A 22,013-nucleotide genomic window follows, 5' to 3' on the forward strand; every position below is an offset into this window, starting at 1 on the left:
ACTGTTACTGGTCAAGACAATCAACACGTCTGTAACTGTGTGGATTACAAACTCCTGAGAATAGTGCCTGAAGCTCCCCTGTGGTGACTCTATGAATAGACATCACCTGTCTGGTGCCAGTTTGCCTCCACAGATATCCAGGGACATTCTGTAAGTCACTCAGAGTCCATTCAGCCCAGGCAGGCCAAAGACACGCAGAGGGTTCTGGGGATTTCCTTCTCCATGTTGGCATACTTCTCATTTCCCTCTTGTGCCACTTACAAATGGCAAAGTGGCACACCCAAGTACCAGTTCGGAGGACAGAACTGTATGAAGTCATTATGGCAAATGGGCTAAATGTGTAAGCTAAGCTAACCTTGTGTGTGTTATCCCTCTAGATCCCCCTTAAAAGTAAATGAGACTCATAGGCAGACATGCACTGTCTAATTGACAAATAATAACAGCATAACTAAGTTTCACTAGGTAGCCATTAGCTCTATGATTGAGCAATAAGGGTACCTGCATTATAAAAAGGATCTAATTTATAATAGCAAGACCAAATATGTTATTTTTCAGAGTCAAGTAATTACACAATAGTGGAGTAACAGGTAAAGTTAAGGAGAACAAAGAGAGACTAGTATGAAAATATTATGTTTCTCATATAATACTAGGTATACTGGGTAAATCTTTACAAGGAATACTGTTATTGTAAACAACTACCCAGGATAATATTCATTACAATGGCAAGCAGGGATATAATCAATGCACGTTACCAGAAAAGTGAAGGACAGCATAAGGACTCATACTGTGTTGTACATACATCCTGTGGGACAAGTTATTGAAGATGGAAGTGGGGAAAAGGAGAAGAACAAAGCATGAAGTTTATATGAGTAGTTATCCCTTCCCTAAAGGCCACTTTTACTTTATATTGTAAGTTAGAACAAATTCACTGGAACATTGGGAGAGAAGCAAAAGTGTCTGCCTGAGCTTTCCATTGGTGCAAAGGGGACATTTTGGAGAAGGTGGTCTAATACCCAATGGCTTTTACCACAGTGTCCCATCAATGCTCAGTTGCTCTTTTTCACTGTGAATTAGAAATTGCACATTGGGGAGTGAAGCCAGAATGTAAGGGGTTTTTTTTATTTTTTATTTTTTTATATGGATATTTTTCAGGTTTGACTACTCCACCTTTTAGACCTGGGGGAATTCTGCGCTAATGCGGAGCACAGAATTTGCGCAGAATTCCCCCCTCCTCCCCAATGCAGAAAATAGCAGAGGAGATCCTGGCATTCCGCGAACGGAGTGCGTGAAGACAAAGGCCCCTGTGTGCTGCGAGATGGCGCTCCGCAGCAAAAATGAAGGCCTGGGCGTGCTGTTCACGACAAAGATGGAAGACCCCGTGTGCCGCGAACGGAGTATGCTTCCCTCGCAGCGAAGATAAAGGCCCCAGTGAGAGAGGGGAGGGTGAGAGAGAGCATGGGAGGTAAGAGAGCAGGGGTGGGGAGATGCTTGAGTGTGGGTTTCAGAGAGAGAGGGAGCCTATATGAGGGGAGGGTGAGAGCAGGAGGGTGTGAGAGCATGGGAGGTAAGACGGGGATGCTTGAATGTGAGTTTCAGAGAGGGAGCCTATATGAGGAGATTGTGAAGGAGTATGTATGTGTGAGAGAGATTGGGAGCTCGTGTATATGAAAAAGATACCATGTGTATGTGAGGGAGCTAGCCTGTGTGAAGGGTTTGTGTATGTATGAGACAGCCCTTCACGCAGGCTCTGCATGAGAGAGACATAGGTAGCCTGTGTCAGGATGTATGTGTGGGAGAGAAAGGGAGCTTGTGTGGGTGTGTGTATGCAAGAGAGGGCCCTGTATGAGGGGATGTGTGTGAGAGAGTGAGGGAGCATGTATGAGGGTGTGTGTATGTGTACTGGAGAGAGGGAGCCTGTGTGAGGGTCAGTACTGAGAACGGGGTCAAACTCTGGGACTGGCAGTAGTGTGGAAGAGGTTGAGCCTAGAGGTGGAGGGGGGAGATACTGGCAGGTGGAGGAGTTGGGGCCTGAGAGGGCAAAGTGGCCAGTGGAATAGGGAGAACGAGTGGAAGGGACACTCTTACAGTGAATTTCTAGGGAAATTCTGCTCAAAATATTTAAAATTCTGCATCTCTAAGTAAAAACTTTTTTCTGTATTAATTTAAAATGTAATTATTTAAAGACTGTCATGTAAATTGTGTTTTGACCAATATAAAGTTTGCAGAATTTTAAGTTTTTGTGTGCAGAATTCCCCCAGGAGTAACCTTTAAACAAAAAAAAAAATTGTTTCTGCTAATTCAGTTTTGGACTAAAGGGAAGTACCAAGGGCTAGGTGGTACTATTCCACCAAGATTAGCCAGTCAGAAAAGGAAAATATTCTGAGAAGATAAGTGCTCCTGTGACTGCCTGATGAAATCTTAAGGCTCATCAGATTTATGATCACCATTAACTTTTGGCGGTTTGTGTGGGCTCACGCTTTGATAAGACATGATACTTCAAAAATAACATAACCATTAGTATTAGTATTTGGGGGGGGGGGGGTTTGTTGTTAGCCTGTTAATTGACAAAATGGAAGCACACTGCTGAGTTCTGTGCTGACCATCATAAGTGAGAATATATAATCGAAAATTAGTTACAGTAGAAGAAATTGTGAGAAGTCAATAGCTGTATCCTGGAGATGGGTGTAGGACCAGATCAAAAAGCTAAAGACAGAATGCCATTTTTCTGTGTAATGCATCTGTATTTGAAATTCCATGGAAGGGTCCATAAGTCTATAAACACACACAAGATCCCAAAAAAAGCAAGTTTGCTTACCGTAAACGGTGTTTCCGTAGATAGCAGGATGAATTAGCCATGCTGTCATGGGAACTGTCAATTAGGTCCGGGAGGCGGAGCTTCCAAAGTGATGTCAGAGCTCTGCTCTGAGGCTGCGCGTGGTTTCCCGTGCTCGGATGAACTCTCCTCAGTCTGTGATAAAGCAAGCATGGTCGTAGCATACGACGGTCGACTGTGCAGGGAGGTGGACGGGTCAACATGGCTAATTCATCCTGCTATCTACGGAAACACCGTTTACGGTAAGCAAACTTGCTTTTTCCTGTCGATAGCAGGGCTGAATTAGCCATGTTGTCATGGGAGTCAGAAGCTCCCCAACACTCTGCACTGAATTGTCATGTGTGCGGCGTGTTGACCTTTATGTGCCAGTCGACCCCCGCCAATGGTTCCTTCAAGGACTATAATAGCATTTGTCCCAATTTGGCGCCTTCCGCTGTCTGCTGGTCTAAACAGTAATGGGAGGTGAATGTGTGAAGAGATGCCCATGTGGCGGCTTTACAAATGTCCAGTGGTGGAACATATTTTAAGTGAGCCAGTGAAGCTGCCACCTCCCTGGTTTGATGAGCGGTGGGAAGTGAAGGTAATTCGGACTGTCGTTTGTCATAGCAGAACAGTATACATTGAGTAATCCAGCTAAAGAGTCCTTTTTTTTTTTTTTTTTTTTTTTTTCAATTTATAGTTTTTATTTTTGCCACTGGGAGTCCAGGAGCATTTGGATTGAAAGAGACAAAAAGTTGTGAAGCTCTGTTAGGCGAGTGGGTTCGTTGTTTATAATAAGCCAACGCTCCCTTGCAGTCTAATGTGTGTGGTAGTTTATCATGTTCGTTCTGATGCGGTTTTGGACAAATGTAGGTAGTTCTATGGATTGGTTCAGATGAAATTGAGAGACCACCTTCGGTAGAAAGGTGGGATGAGTTCGAAGGAGTACTTTATCGTGGTAAAACTGAAGATATGGGGTATAATGTACCAAGGCTGGTAACTCACTAACTCTGCGAGCTGATGTGACCGCAACCAAGAAAACTATCCTCCAAATCAAGTATTTGAGATGCTCCGTTTCCATTGGTTCAAATGGGGGTAGCATCGGCTGTTCAAGGACCAGGTTGAGATTCCATGGTACGGGGGGGTTTCGTGACTGGAGGGTGAAGGTGAGTGAGCCCTCAGAGGAATCGCGAAACCATTGGATGATGGGAAATCGGATGACCGTCATGGGGCCAGTGGAAAGCAGCTATGGCACTAAGGTGGACCCAGACGGAAACCGTGGCCAGGCCTGCTACATACAGTGTGTGTAGATACGTGAGAAGCATGTCTGGGGTGCATTGAGTGGGTCTGCGCCCTTCGACGTGCACCATGCCGCATAGCGTCTCCATTTTAAAGTGATAGCTGCATCTTGTGGACGGCTTTCTGGAGGCCAAAGTTATATTCTTTACTGAAACGGAAAATCCTTGTTCAGCGAGAAGGATCCGCTCAACCTCCATGCCATCAGATGTAAGGAGGCGTGGAGTGGGTGCAGGAGAGAGCCCTCTTCTTGTGATAGGAGGTCGTCTTGGTTCGGTAAGCGGAAGGGCTCCGCTGTGGAAAATCGGAGGAGGTGCGTGTACCACGGTTGACGCAGCCACGCTGGTGCTACCAGAATTAATTGTGCGCTGTCTTGCATGCACTTTTGTAGCATTTTGGTGATGAGAGGAATGGGAGGAAACACATACATTAAGGTTTCTGTCCATGGAATTAGAAAGGCATCCTGGGCGGTCCTGTATGGACTTGGCCAGACTGAGCAGAAACGAGTCGTTTTTCTGTTTGAATTCTATGGTGAAGAGTTCAATCGTTGATGTTCCCCACCTCCGGAAGATCTCCCCTGCTATGATGGGGTTGAGAGACCATTCGTGGGGATGAAACGCTCTGCTCAGTTTGTCTGCTCTGCTGTTGGAGATGCCCGGCAGGTAGGTGGCCTGCAGTTGAATTGAGTTTTTGCTGGCCCAGAGCAGAATGGTGAGGGCTTCCTTGCAGAGGACCCATGAGCCCGAACCACCCTGCTTGTTGATGTAAAACATGGCTACCTGGTTGTCCGTGTAGACCATTACTCGATGACCCCCAAAGGTGGGAGACAAAGGTCCTTAACACGTATCATATCGCTCTGAGTTCTAGGAGGTTGATTTGATACGACTGTTCCTGTTGTGTCCACAGGCCTTGTGTCTGCAACTGGTAGAGATGTGCCCCCCCAGTCTTTGCGGGAGGCATCCGTAGTGAGAACAGCACTGTGAGGTAACAGTAAGAATGGAGCAACTTTGCTGAGTGTCCGTGCACGTAGCTACCAGGCGAGTTCCCTGGACATGGCTGATGTTAGGGATACCGCCACAGTCAGGGACTGGGAATGTTGTCGCCATTGGCGTTGGAGATCCCATTGAATGTGGCGCATGTGTAGTCTGGTCGTGGCTACTGCATGGATGGCCGCTGCCATGTGTCCCAACACTGTGAGAATTTGCCGGGCGAAGGCATCGGGGTGCGTCGCGTCGGAAAAGCTGACGCATCGTGATTCTTCTGTTGTGTGGCAGGAAAACTCTGTTTCGTGTCTAAGATGGCTCCTATGAACTGAATCCTTTGGGTAGGTTGTAGGTTGGACTTTTGGTAGTTGATGTTGAGGCCCAACTGACCCAGGTAGGAAAACGTATCGTGTGTATTTTGTAGGAGCAACTGTGGGTCGGACGCTATCAGGAGCCAATCGTCCAGGTAAGGAAAAATTATAATTCCCCGTTGACGGAGGAACGCCACCACCACTGCCATGCACTTGGTGAATACCCTGGGTGCTGTCGAGAGACTGAAGAGAAGTACCTTGTATTGGAAGTGCTGGCCATGAACTTGAAAGGATAGGTATTGCCAGGAGGGAAGGATGTATTGGAATATGAGTGTACACATCCTTGAGATCTAGAGAACACATCCAAGCTGTGGGTGGAATCAGGTAGTATGGGCTTGAGGGATATCATCTTGAACTTCTCCTTGTCGATGAATTTGTTGAGGTCTCGGAGGTCCAAGATGGGTCGCAGATCCCCTGACTTCTTTGGAATGAGGAAGTATGGGGAGTAGAACCCCATGTTGTGGTTGGAGGGAAGGAGGTGCTGGATTGCCTGTTGGTGAAGTAAGGCAGATACTTCCTTTTGCAACTGCACGAGGTCGGATCTGGGCCTCCTGGATGTCAGGTGGGGAAGGGGCGGCGAGCTCTGGAAGGGAATTCGATATCCGGAGCGGCCCTGGGCCCCCTGGATGTCAGGTGGGGAAGGTGCTGCGAGCTCTGGAAGGGAATTCGATATATCCGGAGCGGACAATATTCAGAACTCATGATGTGATTTGTTTCCCACTGCTGAAGGTGAGCTGTTATGCCTCCAGCGCAGAACCTGTTGTGATGGTGGTGGAGCGAAGTCTAAAAAGATGGGTTGGACTTCGCTACGGTAGCTGGTGGTTGTGCTGCTGGACGCTGAGGTCGTTGACGGCCCCTGCGGTTTTGGGGAGCTTGCGTTTGCTGTCATGGAGGAGGCTGATACGGCGGCATCCTATAGGAGGTGTACGGACGGTATGGGCGTTGCTGGAAGGATGGTCTTCTGTTAGGGATATAGTAGCCCCTCGATGCTGAATAGGACTGGGTGGCGGTGAGAGACTGCACCGCTACCGATCGTTCTTTGAGTTGCACGATTGTCTCCTGGAATTGGGAACTGAAGAGACTATCTCCCTTGCAGGGCATATTGGCCAGTTTGTCATGGACGTCTGGTCTGGAGCTAGCACGAAGCCATGCGACTCTGCGAGCCGCAATATCTCCCGTCGAAACCTTAGAAGAGGCCTCAAAACTCTCGTACATGGTACGCAGGAGATGTCTTATGGCCTCCTTGATATCTTGTATCAAGACTGGATCTGGTGGCATCTGAGGCTGTGACTCGGAACCTTGTTTAAGGCGCTGTATACAGTCGTATATGTACTGAATGATGTAGAACTGATGATGGCCTATTCGGGCGGCTAACATTGAGGCCTGAAAGGTTCTCTTGATTAAGTCGTCCAAAGATTTCAAGTCTCGACCCGGTGGTGTGGATGAGTGAATATTTGATTTTTTTGGTGTGCGCCATGGCGGATTCCACCACCACAGAGGCATGGGGTAGCTGAGTAGGCATGTAGTAGGACGACTTTTGCATTTTAAACTTAAGGTCTGTTTTACGAGAGACTGCTGGCAGCATGAAGGGTGACTCCCACGAACATTCGAGAACCAAATCCAGCACCTTATGCATTGGTAATGCTGATGGTTCTGCCGGAAGGTCGAAAATTTTTAGCAACCCTAGGGTGTCAGCTCTAGGGTCTGGTATTTTTTGAATGTCAAGGTTGAGTGACTTTCCCATCTTTTCTAGAAATTTGGGATAAGTAAGGCCCTCTGGCAGAGAGTATGGTTCAGCCGGCTGTTCTTCTGGCTCCGAGGGATATCCCATCTACAAGTCGGGAGTTGTAGTGTGACCCGTAGGTGACGTGGGATGGGAAGGAAAATCCTTTGGTGTCGGTATTGTGGTGGGAACGGTGACCTTCACTGGAGTCGGTGGTGAAGGTGTGTGTGAGGTCGGTCTTGAGCGTTGCGGAGATGATGGTGGTGTACTGGGAGAACTAATCGGCAACTTGTAGGTAGCTTCATGACTTCAAAAAATCCCGCCAGAGCGGTTGATAAAGTGGAAAATGCCTCCTGTGTCTGAGGAGGCATGACCAATCGGTGTGTTGTGCCCCAACGCGACAATGCTGCTAATCGTATGTCTGAGTCTGGCGGGGACGTATAAATATCCCTGATATGAGGCGAGTCTTAACGCCTTCAGTTTCTTTGCAAGCGGTTCCTGTAAAATGTGCTCGCTCGAGCGGGCTTTTGAGATGGACGACGGGTCCGAGTAGACCCTGAGAGATGAGGAGGAAGAGTGGGGAGTCGGTACCGGAAAGAGATCCTCACTGGAGTCCGCTGAGAGCTCCACGGGGAGACATTCCGCTCCATGGGAAGCATGATGTCTCTTCCGAGGCGGAGAGTTAATTGAATGTCCATCCCTTAGTTTCTTCCGCGTCTTAGCATCTCCCGAAGGCGCCTGTGGCTTTGGTGTGGTAGACGCAATGGCTTGTGATGTTAACTGCATCGATTGCGTTGTGATCTTTGAGGTTAACTCAGAGGGCCTGCTTTTGCGTCGACGCGGTGAGATGCATCAATGTTGGTTGCATCGATCGATGCGTCGGCGCGACTTTTGCAGCGCTGTGGACGCGATGTTAGAGAGTGCATCGGCTGTGGCGCGTCGACAGAGGACGTAGACGCAGGCCGCGCCGTGGCCTTATGTGACGCAGGCCTTTGAGCCCCATGCTTGATTAACTGCCGCTTCGTCAACACAGACGACTCCTTCCGCCCCTTCACTTGGTCCCGAGTGGGGTCCCTGCCTCTGCACGTTTCCAGCCGCATGTCCTGGCCGGCTCAACCGAGGCCGCTCGGCGTGGCTGGGGTGGCGCCGTGGATGCTGGTCCCGGTGATGATTTCCCTTCGGAGGGGGGGGGGCGTACGACCCCGCCCGGCTCAGTTTTAGGGCCTCTATCTTGTCGGCTCTCTGCTGACGCGCCCGCGGAGACATCTTACCACAGTGGGCACAGGTTGCTATCGGGTGGTCTGGGCCCAGACACCGATAGCACCTGTCGTGTTCATCCGTTCAGGACATTATTTTCCCGCAGGCACAAGACTTAAATCCCGAGGGACGAGGGTCCTTCCTGTCCTTCATGTCTGATGTTGATTTTATGATTATCTTTCTCTCTTTTTTTTTCACAAAAACTGAGGAGGTCTGGAGCTCCGCGTGCGATCCCGCATGCGAATAAAACAGACTGAGGAGAGTTCATCCGAGCGCGGGAAACCACACACAGCCTCAGAGCAGAGCTCTGACATTGCTTTGGAAGCTCCGCCTCCCGGACCTGATTGACAGTTTCCATGACAGCATGGCTAATTCAGCCCTGCTAAAATGAGGTACTTATTCTGTGACTATTTTCATTTGGGTTCAGTTAGTGAGGTCTTTAATTTGTTCTCAAGTCTTCCAGAGCAGGTTTTTAAATTTGGTGTAATGAAGTGCAATAGAGACATAGTGTAGTTGCAGAATGGGAGAAATGCTTTTGAAACTGAAGCCTCCTTCACCATATCTACCAACAGGTTTAGCTTTGATTGTTTTTGCTCTACATGTGGCTGGGATGTCAGTACTGTGAATAGGAGGGTTGAGCTGGGCTTGGCAGCAAAGTTTGCAAATGGTTTAATTCAGTTTACTGACATGAAAAATAGTTGGTCTTGAATAGTGATTCACAAGTTGGCTGAGCAAACACCCTTTACAGTATTATTTACTTTGACCTGGCAGTTTTAACTCCCTGGGGAGTTCTGCACAAAAAAAGTAAAATTCTGCATATTTTATATTGCTCTGACAGTCTTTAAGTCATTAATTTAAAATGTAAAACAAAGTTATTACTTAAAGATGCAGAGTGTTAAATATTTTGAACAGAATTTCCCTAGAAGTTCACTGTAAGTGTCTCTTACCCTCTCTCCCTACTTCTCTGTCCAATCTCCTTTCACTTTGCCCTCTCAGGCCCCAAATCCTTCACCTGCCACTCTCTCTCCCCTTCCACTCTAGGCTCAACCCCTTCTACTCTATCTCAACTCCCAGAGTTTTACCCCTCTGAGTACTACTTGTGCGCTCTCTCCCCCTACACATAGGCTCTTTCTCACAAACTTGCACCTTTACACACACCAGCTCCCAATCTTTCTTATATATACACATTCCTTCACAGTCCCCTCACAGACACACTCTCTCACCTCCCAGGCTTGCAGTCTTACACATACACTCTCTCTCTTACTGGGACCTGCTCCATCTTCATCGTGAGTGAGACGGCCTCCATTCACGGCACGCCAAGGCTTGCCAAATTCTGCACAGAATTTGCTCAGCTGCACAGGAGGGAAATTTTGCACTCCGTAGTAGTGCAGAATTCCCCCAGGACTGTTTTCTCCTACTCCTTTTGGACTTCCAGCTCAATCCAAACTAGTTTCTCTCTGGCTGCAGTGCCATGAATCTTCGTATGCAACTACTTGATACTCTCGAAAGCTAGTCACAGATGTATTAAGTTAGTCTAGTAAAAAGGTATCGCCTATAACTTGTTTGACCCATAATTCTTTATACTGTTCTAATATTAAATGCTATGAATTTGGTGGTACTTGTGTGATTGTGTGAAAATTTGTTGTTCCTCAGTGAAAACATTACAATAATAGGCTGAAGGTCAAAAGAGGAGCCATGTATGCAAGGACTTCATTTCAGTCGAGGCAGAAGAAAACTATTTGTAAAGCAAATGGTTCTGTTCTTAGAGGATGATAAAGTCAAAAGATTACGGGGCTCATCAAGGGTTTGTGTGGACCAGAGAATGAATAGGAATACTGTTCTGTTTTATATCTTGAGCAAAAGTCACCTGAGGATTTGAGAAATATCCATGTTTTTGAGGAATGTTCAGCCAAAGAAACATCTAGTATTTGCTTTGACCTAGTTTTCCTTCTGTGACCTCTTACAAAGCTTATCCAGGGTGAGAGTTCATGTGCTGGCAACTTCTGACCCTGTCACTATAATATTGTGATCTTAGCAAAAATGAACTGGATAAAAAGATTGTATTCATACAGCAACATTCAGCTAAAGAAACACTGGTGTGTAGACACTCCCCGCTCCCTATATTTCTGTCTCTAGACTGGCCATCTAGTAAGAGCGCAATGACTTACATCCTTGAACAAAGAAATAGAGGAATTTTATGGTTAATAAAGTGTTCTCCTTTCTTATAAAGATACTGTTTCTTTTGCATAATAAAACGACTTAGGAATTTGCATAACATTCTGGGAATTTTTTTTTATTTTTTTTTAATATTCCCTCTGAATTCAGCCCAGTCATTGCAGTCAAAATCCTTGGTGCGGGGCTACAAACCACAGCTTCTTATGGAACCTTGCAGTCCTGGAACAAGACTGAGACTCCTTGGCCTCTTCCCCCCCCCCCCCCCCCCCAACCCAATCATTCCTAGTCCCAGCTGAACTAGAGATTGGATTGGCCTGGGAGTCAAAAGTAGATCCTCGGCAAGATGGTGCAGAGCAATGCCACCAGATCAGCCTAGTGGTATTACTCTTAAAAACAATATTTTATTTTTGCCTGTCTGCTTCCTCCTGTTCTTGTCTCTTTGGATTTCCAGCTAAATTGGAACCAGTCCCAGCTAGGGCTACAGCACTATGAACCATTTATTCACAGCTACTTAGGGTCCCCTCCCCCATTTTATTCCTAGAGAAAATGAGTCAGCCACAGATTATAATTATAGACATGTTCCTCTTTCCTCGTCTGGTTTAATACATTTAGAAGTAGACTTTTGTTTTATCAAACATTTTAAGTTTGGATAAGTTGATGGTTAACTTATTTTAATCCAGTGCAATTTCTTGTTTGCAGATTGGAGGAGCTGGCTTTGATATGTGCCAAATATGATATTCCACACATTGTGAATAATGCTTATGGAGTTCAGTCTTCAAAATGCATGCATCTCATCCAGCAGGTAACATGCATGTTGAAATCAGTTTTATTAATTATTGAGCCACTGTGTCAGTGTGAAGGAACACATTTATATTATACAAGGGACCAGATTGCATTAATTCCATTCTAGCCCAGACACCTGGTCTGGAATTGCAGGAAACTTTGGAGGCTGGGTTGAGGCAAAAGTGGTGGTGGATTGTACATCTCTCCTCCTCCCTCCTCTCTTGCCCATGTTGATCCAAGTTAGATTTTAGAAGGACAATGGTGGCACAGCATCTTGGACAATGTCCTTTGCTGCTTGGGGGCTAGAATGGTGTAATTTGACCTACATGGTACTGCAGCTTCCTCTGAAGTTCAAACCATGGTACTCTGGGCCCAGGCAGCAGGGGAGGAGGACACAGCCTGAGGCAGTGCCATGGTATTCCTTTTAATGCCAAATCCAGCTTGGTGACAGATACCTTCAGTTACAGTACCTGTAACGATATTTTCAAAAAACACTTCATGAGTTCTTCACCATTAGATATTTCCTGTTCATTTCTCATCTTTGGAAGGATGCATTCTGTTTCATTTTGTTTAGAGCTGTTCTCTGCACTGGCAGAAAGGCATTTTTCTACATTTCCTGAGCTTGAGGTGGAGTGGTTCTGGTTCTCTGTGTGAGACAACATTGGGAAGGATCTAGCAAAGCCTAAGGAATTATCTAGATTCTAGCAGTTAAGATTTCATGCTAAAAGTACAGAGTCATGCATTTGGACTGCAAAAACCCAAGGGAGCCCCCCTCCCCAGCACCCATTTTTTTTCCATGCTTAACCACAAAGCTCTGTAACAATCTAAATCTAGCTAGCAATACCAGTGTGGCTGTTGCTCAAACATGTGGCTTTTTAGGTCCCTTTACACTGATAAAGCTGGCATCTGCATTTGCTCTAGGGCTTCTAGTCATTTACAGAACTTGCAGCCTGTCAAACAGACCCAGCCGCTAGTCATCTCTTCCTTCACAGCCTGTTACACCAGCTATTTGGATTCCTGTGTTATTGCTAAGATTTCTAACACTTTGTATTAATCTTTCTGCCATGCATTCTAGCAGTCCCAAAGGAAAATTGGTTCTTACCTGCTAATTTTCGTTCATGGAATACCACAGATCAGTCCAGACAAAGTGGGTTTTGTATACCTACTAGCAGATGGAGGCAGAGAACTAAACACTTTTCAGGCACTCCTACTTAATTGAGAGTGCCACCTGAAGTCTCTCAGTATTGACTTGAACCCAAACCAATATAGAGCTATATGTGAAACTACTACTCTCTCTCAGGGCGAATATGTAATATCGGCTTGGAAACCCCTAAACTAGAGCCCACCCATCCAACAGGATACAGAAAAAAACATTTATCAACCCAAAGGAGCCAACTATATGCAAAAACTAAGTTCTGCTCTTAATATTCAAAAACAATATATTTTGGAAAATGATCAAGTCCAGGGAATGGGCCACTGGACTTGATCATTTCCTGGAATAGCACAGACAAATAGCAGGTAAGAACCAATTTTCCTTTCCTATTCATACCCCAGATCAGTCCAGAAAAGTGGAATGTACCCAAGCTCTCATGAACTGGGCAGGAATCTGAAAGACTCTCTTGCAGCACACTCTCACCAAAACTCGCCACTTCTGGTGCCCACACATCCAAACAGTAGTGCCTGGTGAAAGTGTGAAGAGAAGATTCTGCGGCCGCCCTACAAATCTGCTGTGGCGACACCAACTGACATTCAGCCCAAGATACAGCTTGTGCCCTAGTCGAATGCACCCATAACCCTTCTGGGACCGTTCGACCCTTACACAGGCCAAAAAAGATCTTTAACATAGAAACATAGAAAAGACGGCAGAAGAAGACCAAACGGCCCATCCAGTCTGCCCAGCAAGCTACGCACTTTATCCATTTTTTTATCCCCTTTTTCTCTCTCCCAACATGCAGTCATAGATTTAGTTGCCTTAGTACCTATCTTTGCCCCTTCTAACAATACAAACAGATGATCTGATTGTCAGACACGGTTAGTGACCTTAAGATAACGCTTCAGAGACCAACACGCAATCCAGTAAGTGACGTTCCGTCACATGCTCTTCCTCCCCAGACAAATATGGAAAGCTCTATTGTCTGAGGTGGAATGAAGAGACAACCTTTGGCAAAAAAGAGGGGATCGTATGCAAAGACACACCAACCTCCGAGATCCTCAGAAACTGCTCTCTACAGGATAAAGCCTGAAGCTCTGAAATCTTTCTGGCCGAACAAATCACCACCAGAAAAACAGTCTTCAGCATGAGGTCCTTCAGCAAATGCCTTCTGCAACGGCTCAAAGGGAGGACCACAAATACCACACAATTACCAGCAGCAGAGGATGCTTGTTCCTGAGCCTTTTGGACCCAGCGAAAATAGGCCCACTGCATAAGGCTTGCACAGGTGGCTGCTCGCAGACTTGATGCCGAAACCTCAAACAACCTCTTCAACTGGATCTTCAGCTTTCTCGCCAGAGTGTCCTACAATGCAGTTGACCCCACCACCGGGATAGTTTTCTTGGTGATCGCCGAAACAGCAGCATTCACCTTAGGCAACACCAAAAGCTGCACAGTATCCTTGGACAAAGGATGTAACTTTGCCATAGAACTGGCCACCTTAAGACCCACTTCCAGAGCATCCCACTCCCGGTTAATCAGCTTCTTAATCTTCTTGGGTAACTGAAAAGCCTTAGGCAGACCTCGCAGACCATCCAGCACAGTCCCACCCCTTCATTATCTGACTCCTCCTGTAGCACCTTTCTGCCCAGCTCTTTTAGAACATGGGAAAAAAGGGGTCTCAATTCGTCTTTGCGGAACAGCTGATCCGCTCTAGGGCCATCTCCTTCTGCAATCAGAACCTCCTCCGGGTCCAAACTGTCCTTGCCAACTGCTGTCTCATCCTCTGGATCTCCTGATCCATCCTGGAAATCATCAGAATCGTCTGAATCCTCAACTTCTGCAGAATGTCCAAGCCCTAAACAGCAGAGAAGATCCCCTGGGGGGCCTTTAGACCTTTTGGCACGCCACTGAGATTTCTGACAGGGATTGTTTACTCCCTGCACCTCTTCTGGCCAAATAGGCCTTGTGCAGCAGTAATACAAAATCCATGGAAAAGTCTTCCACCTGACTGCCCCAGTCATCCGGCGCGGTCTCCTCTGACAGCTCCTCACCCCCCTTCTCCTTTCCCAGTCTGTACCGCAGCAAGAGCGGGGGTGGGGAGTCTCCAGGCTCCTGAGGAGCTGTAGGCTTCCTGCCAGAATCTGCAAAATCTGCCCCCGAATCAGCCCTGACAGGCCCTTGCGATTGGGTGGTTTTTCTATCAATTGCCGCTCCCGTGGAGGTCCTTCCCCCCCCCCCAGCACATTTGCTGCAGAGCGCGGCAATATTCAGCCACGTGTGGTTTGACCTGCAGGTCTGGCACGGTTTCCCAAAGGTCTCTGGCAGATGCCATCTTGACATGGACACACAGCTCTCACATGCAGTCAGTTTGCCGCTCAGACAACCCAACCACAAGTACATGCTACAAAGAACTGTTCCGAGCATCGGTGCAGGAAACGCACTCTGCCTCTTCCCCACATGCAGCCTGCTGTAAAACTGCTCCAATCAAATGTTGCTTTAGTGGCTGAGCTATCCCACTTTTTTTTTTTTAAAGAAACGGCAGCGCTCCAAGCAATTTTCACACAGAAAGAAAAGAAACATATCCTTCCCTATCTCTGGCTGAAGGCATTGGGGAGAAGACCTCAGGCAGACATAGGGAACCAGGACCCTTGGCTTTCTGATCCCTGGATGCTGCGGGCTAGAGCCAAACGGGGATTTCCACACCTCTGCTCGCCCAGATCAACCTGAGGGATGGCCACGAAGATGCCTAATGACTCGGGGAGCTCCTCTTGTAATCCTTCTTTTAACTGAAATTCCTTTTTTTTTTTTTTTTCCAGATTGCAGGATTGCCCCTCTACCATCTGCTGGAGTCAGAGAAATACTGAGTGACTGCAGGTGGCACTCTTAATTAAGTAGTGCCTGGAACGTGTTTAGTTCTCTGCCTCCATCTGCTGTAGGGATGCAAAACCCATTTGTCTGGCCTGATCTGGGGTATGAATAGGAATGCTCATTGTTGAATCAGGTGATTATGCTGCTGTGAATGTTCAGGCATGTGCAGCTAAGACATACTTTCTGCTCCACTTTTAACAACTGTGAATCTGCTCATCCCATGGTCTCTAAATAATTTTAGCAGCACAACTGGCTTTTCTTGGCCAAGACCACATATTGAGAAATGTTGTTCTAATGTATTTGTTTCCATCCTCAGGGTGCTCGTGTAGGCAGAATAGATGCTTTTGTTCAGAGCCTGGACAAAAATTTCATGGTTCCAGTAGGTGGTGCCATTATCGCTGGATTTAATGAATCTTTCATACAGGAAATTAGTAAAATGTACCCAGGTAACCTTTTTAAGTTGCTTGATCCTGGTATTATTTCTTAGCTCAGGTGTTGTTAAATATATTTGCTATTTTATATATTTTTGTTCTAGGAAGAGCTTCAGCTTCTCCCTCATTAGATGTTCTGATTACACTGCTATCCCAGGGTGCAAATGGATACAAGCAACTCTTGAAAGAAAGAAAGGTGAACCTTCTTTAATACTACTCTTTTTTGCAAGGCAAGAAATAAACAGTAACCTTAGTTGTGGGATGTGCCTAAGAAAACAGGTGCAGAAGGTCAGAAGCAGACGTGTAGAGGACAAAGAGAGACAGTAGCATAGAGCAGGTGACCGAAGAAGGGTTTCTGTTAGAGAGCAGCAGGGCAAGGTGCAAAACAATAAAGGCGCAGGAAAGCAGCGAACAAAATCGAGAAACATAAGACCAGAGAGACAGAAAACTGTAAAAGATGGAATATTTTGGAAAATCCAAAATTGAAACTAGATCAGTGGGTTGAAACATTGTATTCTTTTCTGTAGTCTTTGATTTTGTTCAGCACTTTTTAACTAGATAATTAGTTTTTAATAATGTGACTCCTAGATATTGCTGTAATGAAACCACATCTAGCATAATTTTGTAATCTTTATAGAATGATTGTAACTTTGCTATAATTCACTATATACTAGATTTTCCTCATGTTTAGGACAATGGTAAAGTCCACCTAGGAGATGTGCTTATTTAAAAAAATTTCTGAATCTCTTCCCAGTTCAAAAAGATGTACCGTATTTTCCGGCGTATAAGACGACTTTTTAACCCAAGAAAATCTTCTCAAAAGTCGGGGGTCGTCTTATACGCCGGGTATCGTCTTATAGGGCACACCTGCTCTCTTACCAGTTTCTCTCAATCACACACACATGCTCTCAATCAAATGCATTCTCTCACTTACACACAGGCTGGCTGCTTCTCTCTCTCTCTCTCTCACTTCCACTCCCCCCCCCCCCCCCCCCCGAGCACAAATAGTAGCTGCAGCAGCTTCCTCCTCCAGCCCCCGCAGGCCAAGAAAGAAGAAACCCATCGGCCGCGGGAGGCTCATGCTGCTGTCTCCTTTCCCGATTACCAGCTCCTTCGATCTGCTCGGGGCCATTCCTGCTATCACCGCTGCAATTTTTTCATTCGGCACGGCTTTCTCCTTCCCGCGCACCGCACTGCCGTTGCCGCTGGGCTATTAGCACGTTCAAGCCCAGCGGGAACGGTAGCGGTGCAAAAAAAAAAAAAAAAAGCTGTGGCATCCGCGGCTGTCCTTTTCTTCTTCCCGCCCCCCCCCCCCTTTGAACCGGAACAGGAAGTGATGCGCGGGAAGAAGAAAGAGCCGTGCCGCGTGAAAAAATTGCAGCGGCGACAGCAGGAACAGCCCCGAGCAGTCGAAGGAGCTGGTAATCGGGAAAGGAGACAGCAGCATGAGCCTCCCGCAGCCGATGGGTTTCTTCTTTCTTGGCCTGCGGGGGCTGGAGGAGGAAGCTGCTGCAGCTACTATTTGTGCTCGGGGGGGGGGGGGGTGGAAGTGAGAGAGAGAGAGAAGCAGCCAGCCTGCCTGCCTGTGTGTAAGTGAGAGAATGCATTTGATTGAGAGCATGTGTGTGATTGAGAGAAACTGGTCAGCGAGCTCGTGTGTGAGAGACAATGAAAGTGACTGCTCAGAGAGATGACTGATGTGTGAGAGAGAGAAAAAGCATGGAAGTGAGAAATCTGGGTATGTGAGAAAGCATGGGAGTAAGAAGCCTGATTATGTGAGAGAGAGCATGGGAGCGGGAGGGCTGGCTGTGTGTGTGTGTGTGTGTGCGCGTGCATGAGAGAGAGAGACTGGTTGATAAGGTGACGGTGTGTGTGAGAGAAAGAGACTGGTGTGTGTGAATGTGAGAGAGAGAATGTGATTCAGGGAATGAGAAGCCTGTGCACGTGGAGAGTGAGCATGGAAATGAGAGAGAGACTGGTGTGTGTGTGTGAGACAGAGAAAGTGATTATGAGAGTGAGAAGCCCGTATATGTATGGTAAGCAGAACACGGGAGTGGGAAGCCTGTGTGTGTGTATGGCATGAGAGAAACTGTTCAGGAAGGTGTCTGGTGTGTGTGTCAAAGACTGTTTGGGAAATGATTGGTGTGTGAGAGACAGAAACTGGTCATGGGGGCATGACTGGTATGGTGTGTGTGTGTGAGAGACATGGGCCCTAAGGAAGTGGAAGAGGAATAGGAGAGCTGCTGGAGGGGGTAAGGAAAGGTGGCTTTTTAAGTTTATTTTTCTTGATTGACTGCCATTTTAATTATTTAATATTATGTGATGTGTCTGCTTTTTTGAAATATTTTATTGGTGTTTGGAGAATGTTTAATAGTTTTTATGAGTTTTTAATTGTTGGATGTTATTCTGTTCATAGCTGTTTTGAAACATTTATTCTGCTTATTAGTATAGTTTTACAATTATTTATGTGTGGGGATCTATAGCTGCTTGCTAGTTCTGTTTTCCTAATAAGAGGTATATTGGTTTTTAGGGCCTGATATACGGTATTTGTAGTGTTGCCTTTTCATAGATAGGGTTGCTCCTGTTTGAGTGTAAAATTATTTTTTTTCTTAAAAATATGTATAAAAAAGGGGGGGGTCGTCTTATACGCCCAGTCGTCTTATACGCCGGAAAATACGGTATCAAAAATATCTCACTCTTAAACAATTTAAACAAACAACTACATACAAACTAAACAAACAGGGGGGAAAAAAGCAAAACATCTCGGCTTCCCACATTAAACCACCCAAATCAAATTAGGTAGAGAGAGCCAGGTCTTCACAGATTTATGGAAGGCCAATAAACTGGATGCCTGCCTCACATAAAACACAATTTTTCAAATAATCAGGGCCAGTGCCATGAAAGATTTTGAAAACTAGGGTAAGAAGTTTTAAAGCATACTGGGCCAGCTGTGAGTAGCCAATAGAGCTATGGTAGCAGAGGGAAGGCAGAAGTTTCCTTGCAACAGCCATAAATAAGCCTAGTGGCTGCATTCAGGGCTACCTGAAGCCTGCACATTAGCCTCAGAGGAGGCCAATGAACAGGCTATTATTGTAGTCCAAATGTGATAATGCCATAGCCTGAACCACGGTTTGAAAGGCACTTGTATCCAAAAGGAGCCCTAAATGATGTAAAAGGTAGTCCGGATTACCCGAGACCGGAGTCTCAAATGTTAATTCAGAGTTGAGCTTAACTGCTAGGGATTTTGCCTCTGCAGTTAATATATTAGCAAAACCCATATTAAGAGTAGTTACTGGAAAAGATGATATTGAATCTTTCAACAAAATTTGTCTCGTTGCTATTTATTTCTAGCAAAGTAGTGGAAAGTCAATTTACCATATCCTGAATGGCAGACTTAAGATGCAATAAAGCGATAGCTGATCTGCCTTGTCTAGTGACACTATCATCTACATAAATGAAAACCTGCAAACCTAAATTGCGAATCAAAGTCTCCAAAGGCTGTAAGAAGATGTTAAAAAGTAAAGGAGATAAAAACTAGCCCTAAGGGACTCCACAGCTGAGCATACAGGATCCCATTTACACAGACTGACTTCCTGCACTCCAGTAGGCAAAAGGTCATCCAGTATAGAACAGTACCTCCTAACCCCAAAGGTTGATACTTTTCAAGGATAATCTTGTGATCAATCAAGTCAAACAAAGCTTCATAGCTAGGAGCACCAGAAAAGCCAAGTGACCACCATTAACAATATGCAGAAGATAGGTTTGAATTGACAACAAAGTTGTTTTGGTATTGTCTGATTTGGAATCCAACCTAAAAGTCATCCGATTGATTGAAATCTTCTAATTACGTAGAGAGCTGAGAGAACACTGCTTGTTCAGTGAGTTTATTCAGGAATGGAATATTTGCAATATGTCTATAACTAGCTCATAACATTGGATCTAGATTAAGCTTCTTTAAAATAGTAAGAACCGAGTTTCCAGCAGTCTGGAACCATACTCTCACAAAGAGTAATTCACAAGAAGCTAATCAGGTCCTGCCCATCAACAGGAGACAAAGAGAAGACAAAAGGATCCAAATGGCAGCTAGAGGTTTTAAGATAAAATGAAACCTTTACAAAAGCATCGGTATCCAGAGGGAAAAATTCTAAGTATGAGCATTCAGAGTGGATATCATTTGGCACAGGAATCGCATATCTCTTCACTGTGTGGTAGATATTGTGTAAAGATAACTAATCTACCTACAACATGCTGCTGTATTCCAGTTTTACTGGTGTTAAAGTACATTAAGATATCTGTGCTGAACTGCAATCTTGGACAACCTTTGAACTGCTGATGTAGTTAAAACTCCTGAGTAGTGAAGATCCACAGTTATCTGATGGAGCCAATACACATAGCTGTTGTGGGGATTGAGAAAGAGAGGAATGAGGGCTTGCAGGGTATGAAAGAGTTTAGCATGGTAAGGGAGAAGGAAGGATTTTGAAATCATATACAATCACACATTAAGAGTCAGATTTAAGATGTGTGAAAAAAACAACTTCAAGTCAGTTTTCTTGCATGATTCTGAAATAGCAAATAAAACAGAAATGAATGGTATGCATGGTTTCAAAATAACATTGCAGAGAAGAGGGTACTGCTGGCAAGAAAACTGGAATCTCAGAACAGATCAAATAGTGAAACATAGACTCTGATGGTGGATAAAGACTGTAAGAGTCTCCATCTACTTTGTTCAATTTATTTCCTGTTGCAATACTCTCTGGCTTTCCTTTCACTTCTTTCCAACTAAGGATTCTCTGTGCTTATCCCATATGTTCTTGAGTTTTGAAATATTTTTTTCTCTTCCTCATGGAGAGGCTATTCCATGCATCCACTACCCTATCTGTGCAGAAATATCTTCTCACTCCTAAGCCTTGTGAGCCTCATTTCTAGAATTTGTTTTCTACTGAAAAATATTGTGCATTCTTTATCTTTGAGATATTTGAATGTCTGTCATATCCCAGTCTATATTTCCTCCTATCCCTAGGATTAACATATTTAGGCCCTTATATCTCCATTTCATAGGGTTTTTAGTGCTGACTCTGTACTATTTTTGTAATCCCTTTTCTGGACTGCCTCTATCTATATCATTTTGGAGATACAACCTTCTAAAATGGTCACAGTGCTGTAGATAGCCTCACAAATGACTTGTACAATCTCATCACCACCTTTTATACTCTACTGATTATAGCTCTCCTGTGCACCCTGGTATTGCTCTGGCTACTGCCTTGCTGCTCTGTTTTTTGCAACTTTTACAATCAGATTATAATCAGGGATGTGCAGGGGAAAAAAATTTGTTTTTGTTTTCAGGAGGCTTTTTCCCACGAATTTCAGTTTGTGGATTTCTTGTTTTTCATTTGTGTGAAAAAAAAAATTTTTTTTTTTAAAAAGGCCAAAAAATAAAAACAAAAGTGAGGCCCCCTTCTACCCTTCTGGAAAAATGCCTGGGCCAGGATGCCCCTGGTGCTCAATTACCCAGTCTGGTGGTAATTGAGCACCAGGGGCACTGGGCCAGCGATGGCGAACTCCAGCCCTCAAGTGCCGCAAATAAGCCAGATTTTCAGGATATCTACAATGAATATGCATGAGAGAGAGTTGCATGCACTGCCTCCACTGTATGCTGATCTACCTCAGGCATAATCTTTGTGGATATCCTGAAAACCTGGTCTGTCTGTGGCACTTGAGGACTGGAGTTCACCATCCCTGCACTAGGCTGAAGCTTCAGGTTTGCGTAGGCTGAGGCTGCGGAAGTTCGCCTCGGCCTACTCAAGGACGATGCCTGGGTCTCGGCCTGGCGCCACAACCCGACATGGAGGCTGGGTCCTGACACCAAGGCCCAGGCCAGTTGCCACAACCTGACCCGGAGACCAGGTCCCAATGCTGCAACCCGACCTGGTGGCTGACTTCCAATACCCCTGCCTAGGCCTGGAACCAGGCTCGCTGTTTGGGCCTTGGCCCAGAGTCAGGCTCAGGCTTGAAAGCTCCTCTTCTTGGTTCCTCTTCTTTCTTCAGCACTTGAAGGCCAGATGACACTGGGCATCATTCACCCCAGCGGACAGTGCCATTTGGCTTTCAAGTGCCGAAGAAAGAAGAGCATTCAAGAAGAGGAGCTCCCAGGCCTGGGCCTG

General features: G+C 45.7%; 1 protein-coding gene across 1 annotated transcript in view; it reads left to right on the forward strand.

Annotated features, from left to right (window-relative positions):
* SEPSECS (Sep (O-phosphoserine) tRNA:Sec (selenocysteine) tRNA synthase) overlaps positions 1-22,013 on the forward strand; it is a 113,761-nt gene that overhangs the window by 19,583 nt on the left and 72,165 nt on the right. Inside the window, exons 6-8 of the mRNA XM_029590040.1 lie at positions 11,317-11,419; positions 15,738-15,867; positions 15,957-16,048. Of these exons, the coding sequence (XP_029445900.1) occupies positions 11,317-11,419; positions 15,738-15,867; positions 15,957-16,048 (325 nt within the window). The remainder of the gene's footprint in view (positions 1-11,316; positions 11,420-15,737; positions 15,868-15,956; positions 16,049-22,013) is intronic.

This window comes from Rhinatrema bivittatum, chromosome 1 (genome assembly GCF_901001135.1).
Source record: "Rhinatrema bivittatum chromosome 1, aRhiBiv1.1, whole genome shotgun sequence".
Taxonomy (NCBI): Eukaryota; Metazoa; Chordata; class Amphibia; order Gymnophiona; family Rhinatrematidae; genus Rhinatrema; species Rhinatrema bivittatum.